This window comes from Poecilia reticulata, linkage group LG17 (assembly GCF_000633615.1).
Source record: "Poecilia reticulata strain Guanapo linkage group LG17, Guppy_female_1.0+MT, whole genome shotgun sequence".
Taxonomy (NCBI): domain Eukaryota; kingdom Metazoa; phylum Chordata; class Actinopteri; order Cyprinodontiformes; family Poeciliidae; genus Poecilia; species Poecilia reticulata.
The window spans coordinates 13,414,458-13,438,216 of NC_024347.1; the positions used below are offsets into that span (position 1 = coordinate 13,414,458).

At 41.2% G+C, this 23,759-nt stretch overlaps 2 protein-coding genes across 5 annotated transcripts in view; one reads left to right on the top strand and one right to left on the bottom strand.

Annotated features, from left to right (window-relative positions):
- Positions 1-22,216, bottom strand: part of kcnab1b (potassium voltage-gated channel subfamily A regulatory beta subunit 1b) — a 39,467-nt gene extending 17,251 nt beyond the window's left edge. Inside the window, exons 1-5 of one of the 3 annotated variants that reach the window (XM_008433771.2) lie at positions 22,115-22,216; positions 15,006-15,549; positions 3,959-4,002; positions 953-990; positions 185-264 (exon numbers count right to left, since the gene is read on the bottom strand). In XM_008433771.2, the coding sequence (XP_008431993.1) occupies positions 185-264; positions 953-990; positions 3,959-4,002; positions 15,006-15,220 (377 nt within the window). In that variant the 5' untranslated portion in view covers positions 15,221-15,549; positions 22,115-22,216. Of the gene's footprint in view, positions 1-184; positions 265-952; positions 991-3,958; positions 4,003-15,005; positions 15,550-16,012; positions 16,118-16,155; positions 16,363-22,114 lie in introns of those variants that run through there. The other 2 variants (XM_008433770.2, XM_008433772.2) reach the window with 2 other exon arrangements.
- LOC103479421 (complement C1q tumor necrosis factor-related protein 3-like) overlaps positions 1-23,759 on the top strand; it is a 37,188-nt gene that overhangs the window by 6,637 nt on the left and 6,792 nt on the right. Inside the window, exon 1 of one of the 2 annotated variants that reach the window (XM_017310147.1) lies at positions 16,436-16,518. The exons of the other annotated variant lie outside the window; for it this stretch is intronic. Within the exon in view, the coding sequence (XP_017165636.1) occupies positions 16,458-16,518 (61 nt within the window). The 5' untranslated portion in view covers positions 16,436-16,457. Of the gene's footprint in view, positions 1-16,435; positions 16,519-23,759 lie in introns of those variants that run through there. 2 annotated transcript variants of the gene reach the window in all.

Below are 23,759 nucleotides of genomic sequence, written 5' to 3' on the forward strand. Positions count from 1 at the left end.
AATGACTAGATTTAGCTAAAATTAAACAAAATGGAGTTCCAAGCACTTGGATAAATAAATAAAATTGCTATAATTAATTAAATAAATTAGGATTACTTTGTTTTTAATCAGTGCCTTGTGAAGAATAACAACAGAAAGCACAAGGAAAGTGTTGGGATGATTGCAAACGGGAGACACCACTCACTTTCCCCCGGAGTAGACTTCGGCCGTGTCAAACAGGTTGACCCCACTCTCATAGGCGATGGTCATCAGCTGYTCTGCTACCTGAGAGACAGGTGAGAGGCATTGTTGTTKTKTTYTTTTKTYTTTTTTTGACACTCACAATGGTGACCAGCAAAAATAGTGACTCACATTTCATCTCAAARAAGGGAGGGGAATTCCCAAAAGAAACAGAGGAAGTGCAAATCTGTTCGCTTCTGAGACACAAACCACCACTGRCTGCTTGTGGGTTAAAGTTGTTTACAACACAGGATGCTTCCTCAGACAGCTCTGACCTAATTTGTGTGCCTTCATTTTATCCAGTAGGAAAGAACAGGATCAGACAGGAAAACTAATTTTAATACTGCTTTCCCCCATTTTGTATTTGCAATTAATTCGTTTCTCCCACTGGTCATCCATCAGTGATGAATTGTCCCCAATTCAGTAGCCTTTTTGTCCCTTTTCCTCCAGGGTCAGGTCAAACCATTAAAAGATGTCTTCTGACAGTGAAAAATGAAGCATGCCCGGTTGGCCTTGCCGGACACCTCACAGTCCGCTGTGATATTATTGAACTGATAGCAGGACAGTAACAGYGGTCTGCACACACCCACACCATTTTACATGCAGCTGCAACAAATTGCTTCCGCGGGTTGTGAACCGCACACCGTTTACTTGACCCAGTTGGGTTTAAAAGAATGAAAACCGGCATCTGCACTTGAGTCGCAGCAGTAATGGAAGTGACATAAAGCCTTACCTCATCGGAGATCTGACCTCCAAATGTTACCCATGTTCCTGTTGAAGGAAATGCCAAAAGTCAAATCTAAAACAAAACACATATGCAGGACTCTGTATGTAAAATCAGTTGTTTTTAATTTGACATTTTTGGCACAGACTCATGACAAAATGGCTCCTGCCCTAAAGCCATTACTGCCAAATGTCAGCTAAATGTTCATCAAAGAGGAACATGTGTTTTTTGACATTGAAAGAAATGTTTGTTCACTTATTCCATCTTGCATAAAAAATTATAGGGATGCAGCGGCAGCAACATGATGTGCAGAATGACTTGGCATATTATTAGGTACGTATTTGCTTGTCAGTTCCATCAGAGTCCAACAGACACAGATAACTTTAGGAGCAGAAGGAATCGTCAAAATAGAAAATTAAAGTCTGATTAAATAAAATAAATATGTGCATATATTCAAAGAGCATCAGAAAATATCACTTTAATAATAATAAGTCCAGTTTTTTTTGTTTCTCCCAGTCTAAATGTTCCAAAATTCTTCTTTTTATTTTTGCAAATAGAATAAAGGATTTAAAAAAACAGTTTTATGAATCTCAAATAGTTTTTTTAAAAAAAGTCTTTTTTTTWAAAAAGCGTTAAACTACGCAGTGCAAGGATTCAACATAAAAATGAAGTGCAGCCAAGAGTCCAAAACAGTAAAAAACAATTTAATTAGCATTGAGTTGGTAGCTGTAAACCAGATGCCTTCATCAGTGTCATTACCCTGTCACTTGCAAAAAAGCAAAGCAACAATTTGTACAATGTGCAACTGGTGTTTCTCATATCGTCCCCAATAAAAGGACTCCCTGGGTAGACAGCCATATGACCAAAGAGAAAAGCCTCTTTCAGGGTACTTGCACATTAATGTAGCAAAATGAGGGCTTTTGGCGAATTCATCTTCTCTTTTCAATGTTATGCTGCCTGAACACGTGAGACGAAGCTGCTCATAACCATGTCTCACTAATAAAGAATAATAGAAAATTTGGTGTTAAATCATTAACCAACTGTGCAGCAATGCAGCAGATTGGTGTAGGCGCAGTCTGAGTTCTCCCAGCTGGCAATGGCAAAAACACAATCTGCTTAATTTACAAGACTGACCAACTCAAGSAGGGTTTTCAAAAGGTAATAGTGGAAATTTCATTTAACATTCATCTTACTGTTAAGACTGGGCCTCAGGGGATATATGCACATCATAGTAGTAGTTTATTTTTACTTTTGGATACGTCACTTGTATCATTACCATTCTCTTAGGACATTAACGTTTGCTCTTGTTGTGCCAATGAAAATGAACTAAACTTATGAAAGCTGAGGAGTCATTTCCTATAATACTGAAGGTCCTGATTTTATTGCTTGATCAATTCACATTCATTCATTGCACACAAACATCTTAAACAAATATGGCAAATACGTCTGTACTTTGCTTATGAACAATGCAACTGAGAAATAACTGTAACTGTAGGTCGTATTGTATTGGACTGGAAAACACTTCCAGAGTCAACTGTAATCACGAAAACAAAACAAAAAGAAATTTGACTATCATGGAGTCAGGACTTTCATTTTGATTGCCCTGATGACACTTTCATCAACATAAATACTGACTTTTGAGAAATGAACTATTCTTTCTGAGGTAGTGACTCACTTTTCCAGCCTTTTCACCAGGTTTTGCAGTTTGTACTAATTGTTTTTAAAAATGCACTAGGTGTTGTGCCGGTGTGAGAAACGAGCCAAAACGACTAAGAAAAACTGTAAATGTTTGCTGGAGATACTCTAATATTTAATGCTGGATTTATCTATTTACACACTTATTATTGTATTTGCACCTTTTTTTTATGTTTTTTATGTTGCTTTTCAGTCTGATGTTGATCTCACCCTAAGATTCATTCTACCTTCTTTGCAAAAGATACAGCAGAGACAGACAGACTGATACACATAGCTTTCTCTCACGGTTGTAGCAAAGTCACACTTTATGCAACTGACTCTGCTTATTGCAAACCATGCAAAGTTAAAAGGCCAGCAGGAGACCCAAACCAAGAAATGTTCTTCATATTATTCTAATTATTTCCTCTGTTTGTAGTCCCCCCCCCACTAATCTAATTTGGCGCCAACTTAGACCACCAGCTGAGCGAATGCTCAGGAAAATTACCGCTTCTAAGATTTGCTAAAAATGAACTGAACAGATAAAATGCCAAATAAAAATAAATAAAAAAAAAAAAATATATATATATGTAAGATTTAAATAGATATATTTTTAGAACCTTATGCTCAACTGCTTTTCTTAATGGTCTTTTTCAGAAGGCTGGTAAAAGAAAATAAATGTTTTGCTCAAGGGCACTGCAGCATGATAGAAAGCAATCTGTTTTTTTTTTGTTTTTTTTGCTGCTGGAGGTTTTTTCTCAAATTCAGCTGTTGCTCAGTGTGCTGGGATAAATCTTTAAGAAAAAACCCCCGATAGGAATGATTAACTGTTTCATTTAAAATGTTTCCTCTTTGGTTGGTGAGCCAGGGCAACACTCTATCATTTCTGTGCCTTGTAAAAATATTTTTACTTGAAGGCTACAACCCCTTGAAGAACAGTGACACACGCGCACACACGCACACACACAGCAGTGAAACACAAACAATATCCCACAAGCATTTTACTGAATGAATGAGGACGAAAGAGAGACTTTTCCTGAAGGTCTGGATCGGATATGTGTGATAGAGAACTCKGTTTACTGAAAACCCCTCTGTTGATTAAATATTAACAGGGAAACTGTTAATGTCCACTAAATGCCTCTTCTGTCTCTCATGGCTTTCCATAAAAATTAAAAATGAATGAAGTTTGGAATGGGGTGAGACGATATGATTTATTTAAAGGCGGTCTGATTCCGCTGGCCTCCTAATCACTCCTAATCACTCAAACACATAATTAAAACTGGGTTGCACCTGGTTGTTCACGAAGTCTTTAGATATTTGCTAATTTTAATGAAATGTACTCACCAAGACCCAGACAGGAGACACGTAAACCAGATTTCCCCAGGTTCCTGTGAAACAAATCAGAGCTTMATTCAGACAWAACTACAAACGGTAATCTCCACATGCCGTCATTAAAATGTGACTGTAATTACTAGGCTGCCCCTTAATATGTCATGTTTTTTTTATAACACTTTGAAAGACGCAGCTGGTAATACAGCTAAGCCTCTTTGAGATAAAGAAAAACACCCACACTTTGATATTTTCTCAGGTAGTGCCTTAGAAAAAGTTTTAATGTGTTAGACCAACACAAAGCATCATGGGTAAAGTGGAAAAAAATTATAAATATTGCAAAATAAAAATGGGAAAAGTGTGACATATGCATTAAAACCTCATTTTCTTTGTTTCACCCACCTATGAAGGCAAACCTCAACCTTTCAAAATAGGCCGACTGCAACATGGAACCGTTTACAACATGAAAATCTTGAGACGAAAGCAAATGTTCACCTTCAAATAGCATGGCAACCCAAAACATACAGCCATGAGGATAATGGAACGAATCAGATCAAAGCTTCCTATTGTGGGAGATTGGCCTAGTCAAAGTCAAGACCTACATTAGAATTGCGATTAAGTGGAAGGATTTGAAAACTGACATTTGCATATTCGCTCTTCCCAGACCGACCAAGSTTCATCTATTTTATAAACAAGGATTAGATGAAATTTCACTCTCTAGACATGCAAAGCAGATGCAGACATGCCTCAAAATAATTTAGCTGTATTTGCAGCAGCAAGGCGGTTCTGTGAAGTGTTCACTCATGATGGTTGAATGCAGATGAAAACCACAGCTTTCAGTTTTTTGCTGGCAATAACGGAAAAGCACCCAACATTTACTTCAAATTCCACTTGTGGTTGTGAAAAGAGGTAAGAATACTTTCTGAAGGAGCCACGCACAACCTGAGACGGTGACACCACTTGCTTTATGGCAGCGAGGTTTTCCGTGTGCCGTCTTTTGACAGATGTTGCCCTTTTCTTCTGCTCCGACCTTCCTCACATGATTGCGTCTTGTCCTCTGAGAATCTGACATCTTCCCGCAACAGGAAGCACGCCGGTCCTGAGGCTCTTTGCTGTTATTGTGTTTACCAATAAGGTGCAGACATTCATTCCTGAGCATTCATGTTGCATCATGTCAGTTTCTTCTCTTCCTCGGCTTCGTTCTTCCTGTGCATCTGKAAACCCATGAACAAACATCAAACATCTGCCTGCCTGATTACAGTTAATTTAGCTCCAGCTGACTCATCCCATTGCATCCCATTGCCAGCTGAGGCACCAGACTCCTTTTCGTGCTGCCTTTAATTCAGTTTCACGTTTTATTTCCGGTTTTAAAATCTGCGGCCCATTAAGTCCAACTGAGAGAAGAGCTAATGTGGTGCAAGCTTTTAATTGCGAAACACAGAAAACGTCTGCAGGAGCCAATTGTTCTCCCTGCGGCCACCACAGGTGTCTTCCCGCAGTGTGATGGATGGGGACTGCAGACGACGGAAACTGCGACGGGGGGCTCCACAAAGCTACGGGGGCAGCCTCTGTCATCCATTCGGGGAAACTATTACATTCCAAGGGCAGACGACCACGCTCAGATCTATCATCAGCAAGACATTTGGTTTTGAAAAAAACAAAAATAAGTGAATAAAGCTTCCAATTGCAGCGTCGGCACTCTGTCGTCTGCTCTGTCGTCTGCTCTGCTTTGCAGGCACTAACTCATTACGGCAAATGAGGCTGTAAAACACCGACAGCAGTCATTTTCTTGTGCCCGAAAACTGTGCCTGTCGAATTGAAAGGGGGAGTGATTCAAAGCCTCTGCCGTCTTACACACACTGCCCTCAGCCAGTTCAATTAGCCACTCAAAGTTAAGACGCAGAAAGTTAAGTTCGAATGAGCTCTGAAAGGTGGGAGAGGCAAAACTATAAAAATGAGAGGATTTACATGCAAACACCAAGTGTGTAATTAGGGCACTAGGAGACAGATCTCACAGCGGGGACGTGCTCTTGTCTGTAAATCGACAGAGGAGTCTGGAAATTGTAGCCTCTTCCTCTCTGATGTATAATAGAATAAGAGCTCTGATCCATGAAAGGGTAGGGGGAAGGTTGGGACTGATGTGGGTTTCATCCAGGCTGCCTGGGTATGGCTGGAGTTTGCTGAGGATCAGGCTGACTGGTGTCGAGGAATGTTCATTGGTGCATTTATTGCAAATGGCCCATGGTAAAGCATCTGTTTAGTTGTAGAGACAGATGCAGACTGTTTACACATTCATCTTGGATCTGCATTGATTTTGTTTTTATGTTTGCAGAATTACTGGAAGCGCTCCTTTCCACGAATAAAAGAAAAGACGTAGTTCTTTTGTGTTGTTTTTTTTACGAGGCTGACTTTGTCTGGAAAGCTGTGCTGTGTAGCAGCTTTGTGTTCAGACTTTGTTGGTTAAAGGAATAGTTCAAGATTTTGGAACTGGGTCAAATGATTCCTGCATTAGATGACTATTTAGTATAAATCACAATTAGTTGCTGCTGAATGCTGAAACCAATGACGAGTCAAAGAGGAACCAAAACCTAAGTGGACTTTTATGATGTTAGGGTTACTGCATGCTCAAAACATCATACAGCCTTAATGCTATCATTTAAATCATTGTCACATTCAAATTGTTTTGCTATTTTCAATACATATTAACATGGGAAATACAGGTAGAAGGAGGTGCRCTACCAATTATCTTCCTGTGTGAAAAGTCCCCAGGAGAGAACATTYAATGTGTTTACCTGGTAGAATAAAGGCACTGCAAGAATCGTTAAAGTGTTCACTTTAACCACTGTAACATTTTTGCTGTTTTGCCCATTTCAAATTCTTAATATTTTCTCATCTTGGTATGTGCTTTACACAGGAATATTGTCATAAATCCACATCTCGTGTTTCTGTCTTCTATGGCTTTTTTGTAAGTTAACCCTTCAATACAGATGTGATGACGGTTAAAATGTTATCCAAATGATGTGGGTGGTGCAGATCCAATGCTATATCGGCATTGGATTTCATACTGAGTCCATTTATGGACTGGATATTAATCTAATGAGCAAAATAAAAGCTAACTGGAATACCGAGTGTTTTATCTTTGGAGAAATTTTAAAACTCTAYCTGCCATGGACCACAAAGGATTTAAGAATGTCTGTGGTGTTTTGGAAGACTTTGAAATAATTAGCAACATTCGCAACCTGAAAATTTCACAAAGAGATTGCTGCCAAGGTTAATGCAGATTGTGCTAACTATGCTAATCATTGATGCAAGTTGTTAGAAACAGTTGGAAAAATTGTCACAATTCTTGGCTTCATTTGTCTAAAATCTTAAAGTATTATTTCACTGAGTTGTAATTTTCACAGTCTTTGTTTCAAAGAGAGTAATGCCCTCACCAGTGACTAATTAATGATCGGAAAATCTTGTTTTGTTTTCTTTTTAAGCTAACATCCACATCCTGATAAAGAAAGAGTTGGCAGCAGCAGGCTTTTAAAATTACTGTTATGTTGTGAAGTCAACTGTAACAAAGCCGGGCCATTTTTTTTTTCATCTTATAAGACAAAAACAATGCTGCGTATAAGAAGGATCCACATTTGTTTGTCAACCACAAACCCAGCTACACTTCAACAGTTCTTACAATATTGGCACACAGTTAAACAAGCYAACGGCTGAYGGCATTGGGAAATTAAATCAGCAACGAAAAAATAATTTTCAGCACAGGAAGGAGGAGTACATAAAGAAAAGCTTGTGCATGTTGGAGATGGGAGAAAAACAAGTGCTGCCGTACCTCAGGCACGGTCTCGGAACGTAAACACGCCAAGAACCTGAGATTTTGTTTGCACAATCACACACRTCAACAGTTTTGCAAAGCCACTCAAGGTTGCTTGGCCTCTCATGCTTGGATGGTGGCCAGAAAGACGCCTTAAAGTAAAATGACAAATGAGTCAYTTGATGACGCCCACTCATGCAAACGTGTCACCACTTATGAGCATCCTGCGAGGCTGCTGCGCTGGATGCACTTCTATTCTTAGTGGATCTGATACATTACGCTTARTATTGAGGCTAAGCTATCAGAGGAATGGCCTCTTGGTGTGGAAAAAAAAGTGTTTTGTTTCCTAGAAAGCACTTTTATTGCTCACAAGTTGCACTGGATGTTTTCTTATAATTGGATTTTAAACCAATATTGTTGGCAAAACGTTCCTGCCAAGTTCTTGAATAAATGGATGAAACTTCTTCCTCGCAGGGGATTAACGTAGACTAAGCAAGCCCACACAAACCAACCTTGTTAGGCGAAGGGATTAGACAACACCTACCTCCTCGGTTCCCACGGCTCTCTTGGTGGCAACCATAATGTTGTTATCAAAAGAGTTCAGTGCAGAGAGATGGGCGAGATACGCTGTGAGTGTAATAAAACCGAAAGGATGCGTGGTCGGATGGTTTGTGTGCATTCGAAATAAAGCACATTAAGGGAAATGTCTTGGGTTTTTTTTATGATAATCCTAAGCATATATGATTTTAATGAGAAGCATGGAAGAAGTAGCTGAGGGAAATAAAGCAGAATGAATGATGAAGAAGGGGGGAATACAGAAACAAAGAGACATTTGAAAAGGTTGCACAATTCTAGGTCCAAGACTCGAGACCCTGCAGACTCCCTCTGAAGATAAAGGATTCTCTCTCACACAGAATAAAAGATAGGAAATGACAGCAAGTTCCCCACAGCGCGCTGCACRGTGAAAATGTCTGTATACTGGGTCTGTGTGAGAGCCTGAGAGTGTTTGCAATGAAGGGCTTGGACATGGGTTTTTGTTTAGTTTCTCCACAGGGTCAAAGTCAACATTGTCGTTTCAAATTTAATGCGGCAGGGATGGTCTTACACAAGCAGATTTATGTTTGCACACTGCTATTTTAAACAGACTTCTGGTCTTTTTCTGTAATTTAATCCAAAAAGAAACATTGCATGTTTAATTTTCATTTCATTTCGTTGATTTTTTTGGCATTACAAAGGGACAAGAAACAATCCAGTCATCAATTACATTCACAAAACGACTGAAAGATGAAGGTAGAAACTCTTTATTCATTTGGTGGAGACCCCAACAGTTTCTATGAATTAATTGTAAACTGATAGAAGTTGAGGCGAGTCTCACTCTGAACAACTCTTTAATGTTTATCCTTTGAGTGTTCTGGACTTCTTATATCTGTGGACAGATAAAGGCTGTAAAGGGGGGAATCTGTAGGGGGAAAAGCAAATGTACATGAGTCAACCTAACATAACAGCTACATGTTTGTATAACCCAAGTTTACCGCAAACACAAAATGTAAAGATTAAAAGAAAATGTGTCTTTTAGGGGCATCCTCGAAGATTTATAATCTCTGTGGTTGTCTGTGGTAGATTATCCATGAAAAAACACAGCTGCTCATCTTTTAACTAAAACAGGAAAAAGACTCCTAATCACTTCTATTTTAGAATGGCTGATGTTTAAGAGTTGATGAAAAATATTCTTTGGTTTTTAAATCTTTGAGTAATTTTTTTCCGCCTGACCGGCTAATCCTGGATGTATCGAACACGTGAAGAAAGCTCAGACTTTCATTGACCTTTGACCCAGCATTAGAGTATTTTAAATTTTTTTACCTACTGTATTTTCATTGTTTAATGTTGCTTTTATGCTTTTCATAAAATGTTATGTTCTTACTGGCCGTTATGCGTTATTTTTATATGTTTCTCTTTGTTCAATATGTGACTGTTTAAAACTGCCCATAAAGTGATCTGGATTTGACGTAATGAAGCTTTAAAAAAAATCTAATTTTATTGCAGTGGCAKAGTTTCATACTGAAAATAAAACATCTATTTCTTCAGGCTACTCTTCAAAATARGAAAGATAAGAGAACATGCCATTCCAGCTAGTTAAGCATGAATTACTTGTCAAAACGTGCTCCTTAAAACTGAGAGCAACACAAAAGTCTTATTTATGACAGAAGTTGACTGAAGACGACTGAATGAGGTCCCAAATTTATCTTGACAGTTTGGAGAAACTGAAGATGATGAGAAGGCAAGAAAAACCTCCAGATGGCAACTGTTAACGAAATGCACCAAACAGGTTCGACTGGCTTGTGGAGCTTTCTGTGACTTTGCCAGGAGGAAACGCATAATTAAATCACCTGCTTAACTGAACCTGCATTTAAAAAATTTACCATATCTGAAGTAGCTTTGTCACAATAATTTTGAGGAACAGGGTAAACTGGGAAAAATGTATGCATTTCCTTTTTAAATCAGACCCTCCTTACCTTTCTGTAACCTTTTGCCTTTTTTTCTGTTAAGAACTTAGACAAAGGCTTTGATTTATTAAAAAGTCTCGCTCTATCAGAATAGTCAATCTGCTCAAGTCAGCCGGCGCGCATTGTTGTCCTTTTTTTTTTACTACAGACACGGCATTCAGCGMGGATTACACGCATGCAGAAAGGCTTTCTTTCTGTTTTATCGCCCCCCAATTATCGCTGTGTTTACAGCCTGTTTGGAGCCCGATTAAGAAGAAAAAGGTGGAAAAACAGAGAGAAAGCCTTCTGCACGAGCTTAGAACAAACATTATGCCTGCAGAAAGCAATTTTGCTTTTGACCTTTAATTAAAATGTAGTTGGCTCATGCAACTTCCTGGAGTTTTAAGTAGGAGGACTGCTCACTGCTTGTCCTTGAGGGCCTYTTTGGTCTTTAGGCAGAGAGGCAACTCCATGCTAGAGGGCTCCTGTTGTGCAACAGCCTCGCTCATGTTATTAGTAATTCACGTAACAGCTGAGAGAACTGCTGGAGTTAATGGTGCYGGAAAATAAAATTMATTTATTGTATTGAGGGCTGACAGAGACGAAGGGGGGAAACACCGCTAAAATAATCTGGCCCTGAAAGCATCGCGATCGGTTACATGTGGGCACACATGCATGAAGTCGTGCAAATTTGCACACACCAATGATCCCTCCAGGTTTGCTTCATAACGAAAAAACAAGGAGAATACACAAAAAGGGCCAGCAAAGAAGAGAAGAATGCCTGGGAGTTTTTTTTGTGGTCAGAAATACTGGTACAATCTGCATGCTGTGCAATCCCAGGGGTTCACATGATTTAAATAAATGAGCTGCCATCCAAAGAACACAGCAGATTTCTTGCTGACTTGCTGCTTAAAATGTAAAAATAATCTACAGTAGAATGTGCTGGAAATGTCCTTGACAAATTTCCCCTGSAAAAAAACCGTCTGTACAAAAGCAGCAAAATGCAAATCGCTGGTTATTTTCAGTTCCGCACTGATGAGATCCCACTTAAAAACTTGGGACTTGGGAGAAATTAGACTGTTTAGCAGAATCCAGTTTCGCTAATAATTTCCCCTGCGAGGCCCGTGGTAGTTCATTGCTTTATTAAATAGAGGAGACTCCGAGGAGGAAAATATTGAAACTAATTAAAACGATAAGCGCAGAAGCGCATGAGACGCATTCCGTGAATGCAGGAGTGATTTTTGCTCTCAGGCTGATTCTGTCTAACAAGCAGGACAGAAATCACTAGAGTTCAGTTTGAAAGTTTCACTCGGCTTACTTGTGGGCTTTTGTTGCCAAAACCTTTGAATGTGCAGCACCAAACCCATTTTCTGACTAGCACAGAGAAAAAAACCCCAAAAAAACTCTGCTTACACAGATGTACACGTGCAAACTCACTCTCTGCTGGTTGCTGATAAGCCTCAACAGAAGGGATTTCTGCGTCATTCTGCTGTGCAACTTTAAACCATCCAAGCAGCTTCATCCTCAAACTYGCAACACTGTCAAAARGCTTAATCGAGGCAACCAGGACATCCCTGCTATTAACAAGGCATTTTTTCCAGTGCCTTGCAAAGGTATTAGCAGCCCTTCAAACTTTCTATTTTTTTGTATCACAACCACAAATTTGAACGTGCTTTGTTATGATCTTATGCGACCAACTAGCATGAAGAAATATCTAAAAGGGGAAAGGAAAATGAGCCATGGTTCTGATTCTTTTTGGAAATAAATCTGAAAACTAGCATGCTATGAATTCAGAATCTTTATGCTCAGATATCTTGATAAAACAACTCAGAAGTCACCTAATTATTTAACAGAGTTGAACTGTGGGGTAGTTTAATCTCTGGGCAGCTTTCTGTGAAAGTCTCAGAGATTTGTTAGAGAGCATTAAAAAAAAAGCGCTCAGCGAATGCAGCGGTTAAGTCAGGAAGAATGAGTTGGACAAGTTTAAAGCTGGACAAGTTTAAAGCTGGGTTATGAAACAATATCCCATGATATTATAATTTCATATACCACTATTGAATTCACCTTATGAAAATGGAAAGTCCACAAAACAACTGCAAATCTACCAAGACAATGGGTTCCCCCTCAACTAATGGACATCAATACTCAGAAAAGCTACAAAGAATCTCAAGGTAATATTCTGGAGGAGCTGCAGAGATCCACWGCTYGGGTGACTATTTGTCATGCATGCAACCAGTCTGATTCTTATGGAAGAGAGACAGGAAAACATTGTGACGGCAGCATTATGCTGTGAGGAYGTTTTCGCTGAGCAAGTCAGAGAATCTGGTCAGAGCTTATGGGAAGGTGGATGGAAAAGAGAAAATGTTACGAGATCACAAAAAACTCGGACTGGGATTGGGTGTGGTAGATTGTGTTGTGGTGAAGACACCGACTGGCAGGCTAGCAATGAGTCCACCCTTTAATACCATAATGATACAAAAGTGAATTGGTAGAGCAGAYGCAGCCACCGTTTAAATTTATGGCGGCAGCATGACAAGGTGCTGCACCTGTGCTAATTATATATGTTAGGCTGTAAACATGCTTTCATGTTTTCTTTTTCTGAGACAAACTAAAAAAAATAAAAAATCTTGAAAAGTTGCAATGAGGGAACACTGCAATTAGAAGGACACTATATTTGGATCACCATGACAGCGAGAATGCCGGGGGTGGTGGTATTATTAGTTTAGGCCTGCTTGCTGTGCACTCCACTTTTCTGCTTCGACTTGCTACGCCTTCAGATGTTCCCAGAGTGAAGGCTCAATGCCACACGCATCAAACGCACATCTATGCTTGAACCTAATGTGCCGGGAAGYGTATACGCCCACAACTCTCGTCTTCGAGAGAACGAAATCTCTGTGAGATTTGTTAAAACCACGAGAGAACTTCAAAGAATTTGTACAACACAGGTTCGGTACTGAACTTGGCTTCACTTCTAGGGAAAAAAAAGAAAATAAAAGAAAGAGATTCCCTGTCAGGTAACATCCAAAGGAACAAAAATATCTGCTGTAAGCGCTTTGATTCAGGTGTTTGGACAGAAAGGAGGAGGGAGGACGTACAGTACACCGTTTGATTCTTTGAGGTGAAAGTAGGTAAAGCTGCTGTCTGTTCTGTAGGAAGCCACGGCAACGATCCAAGTCCAGAGTCAACTTYTTGGACAAAAACAAGTCAAAAACAGATGCTGAACCGCATCAGTACAACAGGGAATCAACAGACTTTTGTCGAGAACCCAAAGAAATTGGCCATTTTATGGTTGTCATGGAGATGAGATAAGGACGTGTGACAGGCACTTATCACAGTTTAGCCACTGCGCATCAAATCTGCCTCTTTTGTGTGAACTCTCACTCTGTTCCATTCCTAGTTTCTAACTTCATCATTTCTTCTCTCTCTCTCTCTCTCGACCCGGTAAACGGTGATGTCACTCTCCCTGGTGAGGTGAAAACTCCCGCTCCGCTCCCACGGTCTGGGTTAAGAGCCCACTCGTGGAGATAAGAGAGCATTGTTTACTTGGCCCGGCTTTGTTGCAACTCCCACACAAGCGCACACACGGCGAGCTCCGCCACCCGCACCGCGCAGCTTTGCTGTCACACTTTCCAGAATGTGCTGTGCGATGGTGGCAAGTCATTAATGGAGCTGCGTGCAGCACAGTCAGAGTATTAAACTAAGACTTCAAAGAGCAAAACCCCAACGTTGACATGGAAGCACAAACTGTGGATGTCCAGTTCCCCTCTAGYGTAACTGTGCTGTTGTTGTTTTAAGAGTCTGTGTGCTTTTTGATTTTAARGGAATGTTTTTTTCTTCTTCTTCTTTATCATAACTSCTGTATTTGGGTCAATGTTTGTCAGTAAAATCTCCATGGAGTGGAAGGAAAAGATGTCTTCCTACTATTTCCCAAAATATTCACATAATGACATGCATTTGTACTCAAACTCTTTACTCTTACATCTGTAAATTAAAATCAAGAGTTCACCTTGACAAGACATAGACATCAAACAACAATACTTCCACTGAAAGCATGGTGGTGGTAAGGTCATGCCGCGGGAGTGCTTTTCGTTAGCAGGGACAGAGAAGCCGTCAACCCACAGAGAGGAGAAGCATGGAGATAAAAACATGGCAATCCGGAGAGAAAATCTGTTAGAGGCTGCTTTTGGTGGTTCATGACAATGATGCTAAACGTGCAGCCACAGCTACAGTAGAAGAAATGGCAGCTTATTTATGTGTCAKAATGCCCCATTCAGCAGTTTAAATCTAACCAAGGATCTGTGGCGAGACTTGAAAATTGCTGTTCAGTCACCATCCCATCTGAATAATCCCCAAGCGATGCAAGGGAAATCTTTCAGATTCATTTTAAACATTCTCGAAAAAATAACGTGACACTTGTCTTCTGCTTCCCAAAAAATGCTCATAAAATGCCAAAAAAAAAAAAAATGTACTAAATTTTTGTGGCTGTACTGGAAACGSTCTTCAGTTTCTCACCAAAGATAAAACCTTTTTTAATTTACAACGTTTCAGTCCGAAAAGATAAATATGCAGCTTGGAGAAATGTCACAATCAATCATCCCACTCATCACCTGTCGCTCAACATGTCCTCGTTTTCCTGTTTTTCTTCCCTTCTTACCATTACCTCCTCATTGTGCTCTTTTCTTTCCACCACCTGCTGCTTCTGTGTCAGTTTTCTTCATGCAAACAACAACAACAACAACAACAGCGTCTCTGCCGTCGCCAATTTACATACCGGTATTTCATGCCGGTCAACTTGGCAGTGGACTCCTTCAGGTTGTGGTGGTAGCGGTGGGTGAAGGAGCCCAGGCTGCGGGCGATCAGGGCCACGGTGCGGAAGCGGGCTCGGGCATGGCTGGTCGTGTTGGGGCTGGTGGCGTTCTGCTTGCTGTGCTCGCCGTTGCGAGGGGCCTTCAGCCCGTGGTCCGTACACGCAAAGGACACCTGCATGGCTGCTGGCAAGAAGCCACAAGCTGCTCCGAGACAAAACGAGACCCTTATTCGTGTCCTTAACGTCCTTGAGAGTCTTCGAGTCTGTCTGCGGAAGCTGGAATTCGGACTACGTGAAGTTGAAAGTGAGTGGTCCGGGGCCGGTCCTGACTAATTCTGCCGAATCTCATGTGGAAATTGCGGGAGGCAACGACGGGGTTGTTCAGTTTGTTTCTAAGGGACGAATCGCCCTCTCATGCAGCTGCTCGCAGCTGGACATGTCAGGGGTGCAGCCTTGGTCAGAGTGTGAAGAAGCTGCAGCGGGGATTCCCGAACCGGTCTCTCTGCACCTGGACATTGAAGAAAGGATGAAGATGAAGAGAGAGAAGGATGAGTTGATTAGAAGGCGGCCAGTTGGAACAAGAACTTAAGTTATAGGAGGAACTTTTTTTTATTTTTTTAATGTTTTGTCTGTCTAATTCTGCCATGTTTTTTCCCCCCTAAATGTAAAAGAAGTTGAAATTGACCAGTTTTTTTTTGGTCTTTGTGCTGCCACTTTCCACACATCTTTTTTTTGTTGTTGTTGTTGCTATTTTCACAACTTTTCAAACCAAATTGAGTTTCTTCGTCAACTACTTCCTTTGTCTGTGATGCTGAAATTTGTTAGGATATCAGTCTCTTTTCACCCTGAAGCTGCAGCAAAAACCTTTAGTCAAGCTCTTGAAGTGAAGAGAGTAACGCTGCACCACCAGACAGGACGTACAGGCACTGTTGACGAGCATGCGAGATAATTATAGATACACACACACACACCTCGACACACATCTTAAGAATAAACCCCATGCTTTCAGAGAGCGGCCGAGGCTTGCCGATTTTAAAACCGTGCATGCAAAAATGTCTCCTGGCAAACAGCGGCAGGCGCAGAAACAAATCCTAACTGATGCTGGTGTTCTTACTCAGCGAGTTGCCGGCGGAGAGATGCACGGATGTCTGGATGTCTTCTGACTCGCTCACAACTTTGAGAGGGATCAGTCTGTGTTCACAGTGTGCAGGAGTCCCGTGCAGATRTGTATCCAAACACATGCAGCTTCTCCCTCACAAGCAACAACAATAACAAAAAAAAAAAAAGCTTTGTTCTGTCTCCAAATTCCTGTAGGGAATTTTATGGTCCCTGGTTCGGCAGCGTGAGAGCCCCGGGTGGTGAAGGGACTCTGGAAACGCAAAGGACAAGCGCGACGGAGGAGGCGCGGAGAGGAGGATGCATGGTACCGAGCTCCAGACGGAGGCAGATGCTGCGAGGAGGCGAGGAGCAGCGTGTGGTGAGAAAGTGAGCCGGTCGCTGAATGAGGACGGGTCTGCGTGAGTGTGTGTGTGTGTGTGTGTGTGTGTTATATAGGCAACTGCCTCTGACTGTTCGCCTGGAAGAGCTGCAGCGTTTTACACTATGGCGCCACCACCCCCCCCCCTCCCACATACACACACACACACAGAGAGAGAGAGCTACATGTGAATGGGAAAGATGTGTGTATATGTGTGTGTGTGTGCTCGCACACTTTCGCTTTAAGATATCCACCTCAGGCATAGTAGGTAGGTTAAGCTGCTTAATTACCTCTTGCATGATTCTGTATGCTGCACATTTACCCCCCCTGTCCCCCCAACCAACACAATTGCAGCTTCGACCATAAAACAAGCATGCAGGTCCACTCTTCGACCTTCAAAATGCAACCTACTTAAAAATTCATTAAAGGAAGACTAGTCACTGAGTTCTCAGAGCAGATATTGAGTGCAGATAAGTTCGAGTGGTATAGTGCAGTAAAGTATAAAAACCACTGAGCAGAGCAGCGCCTTACTTTCCCCCCCATGTAGCAATAATGTGACAATGCCAGATTTCCTGGTTCATTGAGCATCCACACACCTCGAGGCTGACGCAGCTTTATTTAGATCATCGTGATGGTGTCTGATGGAGTCGACACTTGTAAAAACTATACGTTGTGCTGAATTACATTTGCAGGGTTTTTTTTGTTTTGTTTTTTGGAGGRGGTTTCTTGCTTTATTGGATTCAAGACATTTCCTGCATTCTGAGAGTAAAGCAAAGTCTCATAATCTGAGATAAATGTAAAATGAACATTAAAAGTAAAGAGGGGGGGTTTGTGCTGGGTCATTTATGTCGCAGCAACATGTTTTAGTAATAGATAAGGGGTGTCTAATCAAGATCATGAATGCTCTTAAAGGGCTGGTTGTGCCAGAATATATTAATAAAACCTGTTAACAAACTGTTCAATTATTTCTCAAAATTAAATAATATTGAACATCTTTTCAGTCCCTCCAGGACTGTGATACTTTCTGAGATTTTTTTTTGTGATAAAAATCACGTCTGTGGCACTAATTTGGAAACATTTACGATATTTCAGTTTATCTATGAGGGTAAATGAGACTTTTTTTTACTCGCTGTATAATCATGGACTATAATCTGACATCAGTTAAGACTGATGCAGCTGTTTAGTACAAGTAAGAGCGTTTTTGACAATTTTTGAGAAAAATTTATAACAAAATCCCATTTATATATTAGTGTAAAACGGTGGATCTCCATGATAATTCTCAAGAAACTGGAAGGGCTGATTGATATAATTTGCCAGTAAAAARATAAAAACTGAATTGATTTGATTGATAACATAATATTTAAGCACACTTAGTGTTTAATCTAGAATCTAGAGGGCCACATRAAAAGCTATAGCGGGCCAGTTTTGGCCCATGGACCTTGAGTTTGACACRTGTGTAATAGATGTTTAACCAGTTTATTTCTACTTGGACATCTGCAAAGTGAATGCAGCGAGTTGTTCTGCAGATTTGAGCATGTGGTGGAAGGAAAAACCAGTTCTCACGACCAACACCAAGCATCTTATTGTCATATCAGTTATCGCTGTGGACTTCTGCTTTAGTTGTTTATTTTCTTAATTTCATTATTTCCTCCAGTATGATTTATTCCTCCTGCTAGTTTAGTTWCTGTTTTTAAGTGTTGGATTTTTCCTCTGCCGTTATCTCCCTTCTAGTCTCATCTTTGTTTTTGCCTTAAGCCACTTTACCATTTACTCCTCTAATCCAGCTGCCAGTCATTCACCGCATCCAGCCTCGCTCGCTTCGTTCCCAGCTGCAGTCAGGTTCCCTGCTTAGATCCTTCACTCCTTCCTCTTTGTATCTTCCTCACAGACTCATTACTCGCCGCTCGTTCAGTCTGTTTCTACCTGTCTCATGTTCTAGAGGACCAGGGTTGTGAACCGCTGCTCTATCCTAGTTTGACTCTTGTCTCCACATGTGTGAGGTAATGGTTACATGTTTTCTCCTCAGAAATTATAATGAAATAAATGATCAGATGAATACATGTTTGTGAACTACTGGATGTCCTGAAATAAACCCTAAAGTGTCTCTAGTGAACTTTCGTCATAATGTTCTGTTCCTGTGAATGCTCTAGATTTCACTTTTGCTGCTGTGACAATTTGAAGTAACACAGATTGAACACACAAAATCATTCCTGGTAATGACTCTGTATTACACCCTTACCTCAGAAAACGCCAAAAGAAAAGTGGCAGAAACGTCGTGACCTTAAGTTCTCTTCGAGGAGAACGCCGTCACACCGACTCTGACGGTTCGAACCCAAATCAAACTKGATAGTTCTGTTTCTTCCAGCTTGCTGCAGGTTATTTGCACGAGCATTTCATGAAGTGGAAATCATCCCRAAGATATTGGGTCTCAAAGCCAGAGCAGAAATAACTCCACAGACATCAAGGGGAAGTTTGCAGACTGCRGAGAACTCCCTCCAGGGCAAACTGCTCTCGCAACTGTTTGCATCCCAAACAGGAATGTGTAAACTCAATGCGGTGTGTCAAATTGCAACGCGTACGCCTCCTTTAGAATCCTACAACCCTCTGAGAATAAATGGAGAGAAGCTGCATCAGCCTCACCTTGCTGCTACTTCAWCTTCAAATAGCTATTTTTGCCTGCAGCAATGCCTGCTTTGGCCTGATGGTTTAATTCCTCAGCGCTCTGGAGGCCTAACTGTGGCGTAGACAAAGCTGCTATAACGCACTTCTAATGTCACGAGCGCCTCCGAGGTTTCCATTTTCCTCTGTTGATCCAGTTTGAAAGTGTGCCAGTCGAAAGCTCTTACATTCTGGCTTGAATCCTGAAGCCTCAGTAAACACTGCTGCCTCAAGGCGGTGCGCTTTGCCTTAATGGTTTCTCAGAGAACCTCCTGGAACCCTGCTAGAAACAGCCACGAGGTGAGTGTGCAGAAGTTGAAGTGAGCTGTCATGACGCTGCACAAAAAGAGACCGATGGATTTCTGTGCGGAAATGAAACTGTGGATTTCCAACAGGTACAGCATCTGTCCGCATCGCTTGATAGCACCGCCTGTGGTTCGTCCTGTTAATRATTTTGTTTGTGATTGCAGTGATTTTCTTTGGTCAGTGTCACAAAAAAAAAAWRSYTYCCMAARSSGSMWTWRRRRWTTYYWRKYMMSSYKGRAWYSGRWWAAAARGRAAAAWYCYTYCMARRARKYCMMRAARKTMWYCCYSSMWYMMMWTTWMMMMMMAWYAWTTTYMAWWWTYYTTTYYYYKKTKRAMYTTTTYYYMWWWTTTTTTYMMWWTKSMWTYYTTYCCCYYCYYCCCMWYYWMYYMWYCCCMMMRSMMMARKYCMWYMWYYYYTTTTTTTTTTTYTTTTTTTTTWAACTTCACAACAAACCATGAATGCGGATCATTGGGATGCATTTCGCACACAGAGCACAAAGGAGGGAGCCTCGGCTGTTTCATCTGTCCCAAAAGTGACTGCGTGAAGACATAATTACCAGATTTATGGAGCTCTATGGATCTCGCTCCACGAAACGCTGGTGCAGAATGTTGACTCAGAGTCAGATACGCTGGCAGAATGCTTTATGAGCGTTTGACAGAAAAGGCAAGGGCAACCATCTGTCAACCGCAGCGTCAGAACTGTCGCTTCTGTCAGCGGCGTCTGTCTCTCGGATTCCTCTGTGATGACACCGACGAAAGTCGACATCTTCTCGGTGTCGAAACCTACAGATGTATCCTGTGGTGTGTAAGTCACGTGCATCTCCTGCCTGCAAGTGGCTTCTTGGTGGGACATTAAGTAACAGCAGGGCGGTGAATAGTTTCTCAAAGCTTTGAAAATGCTCTGCACAAGTGGGGAATTTCTGGGGACATGCAGCGGGATTTCTAGTTCGTTCCACTATTAATAATGTCAACATGAGATTCTGTCGAACTCACATTCCTTTTAAGTACCAACTGCATCTGTAAGATGATAGTTTTTGTCCTCTGCACATAAAAATGCTTAAATCAAGCCTTTTCGCTTAACAGTGTAATTTCTGCCTCTAAATYTACTTATTTTTCCACATTTGTTCTGCATTTTGGTTTGGTTTTTAATCAGGAATTACAGGGCAATATGTTGTTGCGAGTGAAACACGGTCCCTTTGGCCTTTTCTATACAAAACAATTGACAATGTTACATATTTTAATGACATTGTAGCAGCATAGGTTTAAACCACTTGTTGCACTCACTTATTGTAACTTGATAACTAATGAAAAACACAGTAAGTCTGTGTTCATTTCTGGTTTTCTGTCAGGGACCAAAACAAGCATGTTTGGTCAACCAATCCTCAGAGGTTTTCTGTGCCTGTGCAGGATTGTTGAACAGATGTATCTGTATTTTCCCATTTCCATGTCTATCTGCTCAGTGCCCAACCTGACGCTTGAAGAGATGATAGTCATGACAAGGTATGATACTCAGGACACAGACATTCCCTGAAATAGTAAAACCTAATAAAACCTCTGTTTTAAGGACTTGGCTTGGTCTGACCTAACCTGCCCAGTGACAACAATAAAAGGCTGTTATATCTAAAAAAATTTTTAGAATCTCAACGTTTCCAATCCCGACGACCTTGGTATTTAATTTTGTCAGTAAGGTGCGTAACTGTTAAGTGGTTTCCCTTTTAGTCGGATAAAGTTGTCGCAAAGCAAAAATAGTTTCTACATTTTTGGAGGACATTGGGTTTGAGGTCTTGACTTGACTTGCAACCTAGATAGTAAAGAGTCTTTGAGGGGCAYTGGACAAACAAATGATAGACAGGAAGCCTCACCTTTATAACCTGGAGCACCTGCTGTTGTCATGTTGGGCCCAGACACCACAGCACAGTTCGACCAACAACATTATGAGACATACAGGTGGTCATTACGTTACATCTGACTGGTTTGAATTTCTTTGTAGAAAAATGACTAAATATCTTRCATCGGGAGATGTTTCAGCCTTTTTGAGGTTAAGATCAAGAYGTTTGGCTGATCCTTTTATTCAACATGAAGATTTTACACTAAAAATCCAAAATCTAAGCTTTTCCAAATCAATGCAGCAGATTATGAACATTTCCTATTTGCTTTTATAACCAGCTCTTTTAAAACGATGTTCTAAAGGGCTTAAAGTCAGTTTCATTTCCTTAATGCTATGGAAACCTGCTGAAGTTAGGGGAACGCAGGCGGTCTGGTGGCGGCGTCATGCATTAAACAGCAGATTTATTATCCAGGAGAAGCAGGGGATTTCACTGAGCTAGACAGGATCTTGTCAAGAAGTGATGAAAGCATTAGGCATTTAACAGGATGCTGAGCAGAATCAAAGTTTCATTTGAACAACCAGTGACTCATGAATAACACAAACAAACAGAGAATATTCTAACAGGTGTCGAGTTATTTTAATCAGAGGAAGAAAACTTATGTTGATGTGATTTCATCGAATCTTGTTCGGTACACCTTGAAACTCCTTAATCATATTATGGTAATTTGGGGAGTTAGTGTAAAATTACGCTGTTCACAAAAGGCATGAAGCACCTGTTCATAGTTCCCCAACAGGGAACCCTACCTGTAGACTGTGCAGTCATGAGGAAGAGTAGCTCCTGGAAGAAAACTGGCTTRGTCCCGAGGATGGTCCTCAACACTCTGCTCCTGCTTCTGCTTGCTCCTGAGGTGTGTGTGTGTGTGCGCTCCAACACTTTCTGAAAACCAGCTGGTGGGGTTTGAGGTGTGTGACCTGGCTCCCGCCCCCTGCCTCTCCAGGATGGAACTAGGGCAGCGATCCTCTCCTGCCCCCCCTCTCTCAGTCTCTGCATTGAGGTCTCACCACACGCTGCCTTGAGGTAAATTTTTCGGATAGACTGATCGGGACCTCTGCTTTAGATAGCAAATCCCTTTCTATATACGTTGCCCTTCATAYGTCTGTGTGCGGGTACAAACCAGTGCCGGCCACGTAAGACGGCACAGGCTTTGTTTGGTTGCAGCGTTCCTATAATACACAAGGACTAATGAAGCGATTTAGAGTATTATCCTCACACGTTTTGCATGCATCACCACATCATTCACATGTTCTCCGACAAAGCAAGCCAAACACACACACACACACACACACACACACACACACACACACACACACACACACACACACACACACACACACACACACACACACACACACACACACACACACACACACACACACACACACACGGATACACGCACACAAATAAACTTGACCTACAAACGTTATGAAAGGATATAACAGAGAGGAGGCCAGGGACGGCTCTGCATGCCATACCTGTAACGCCGACTTTATTTTTAGATGACCATTTATAAGACAAAGGCTTTTGTTTGATCTTCTTCCAGGGCCAGCTTGACAACGTTGCACATTTGCAGTGGAAGGTGATCAAAGCAACATGGATATTTATGTTTACTTGTTAGACATATCTTTATGATACAGGTGTTATAACAGGTCAAAACTTGATACAACCCCGCGCTCTCCCCTGAGTGATTCATTAAGTGCTGACAGAAACTCGRTTAAAGGTATTCAGGTCGGCTGTGAATACACACATTTAGGAACGTGTTTTGTTTTTTTTTTTTTTTAGAGGAGTTAAGACCATTCAAGAACATTCATTGATCGATTTAAACATTCATGTATCTGTTCTTTTCCGCTTATCCAAGATCAGGATGTGAGGCCAACAGGTCCAKGAGGGAAACACAGATATTCCTCTCCCAAGCGACAGCCTTTCCAAAGGAGTTCCCAGACCAGAAGAGATTTATAGTTCCTCTTATTTGTTCTGGTTCTGTGCTGGAGGCTCCTCCCAACCGGACCTGCAGAGAAAGTGAAGCAGCAATGAACCTGCTCCAATATCCAAACCTCCCCGACTTTAAGATGAGATGAGAAATGAACTCGTATGCGGTGAATTTAGCAACATTACGRAGGAAACTCATTTTAGCCATTTGTGTCAAGAATCTATTTCTTTTGTTTTATCCTCCTCTCACTCATGAACCAAGGCGCCAAGATTATTGAACTGATCTGACTTACCCCAACCTTATTCTAGCTGAGTATCATGGCTTCAAACTTTGAGGTGCTGACTCCACTCATCTGCTCTAAATGCTGCGGTTTCATCAGCTATAAGTGGAAAAAATCATCATAAATAACAAAAACATAGACTTGAAAACATCAGTCTGTATCCATCCATCCATCCATCCAT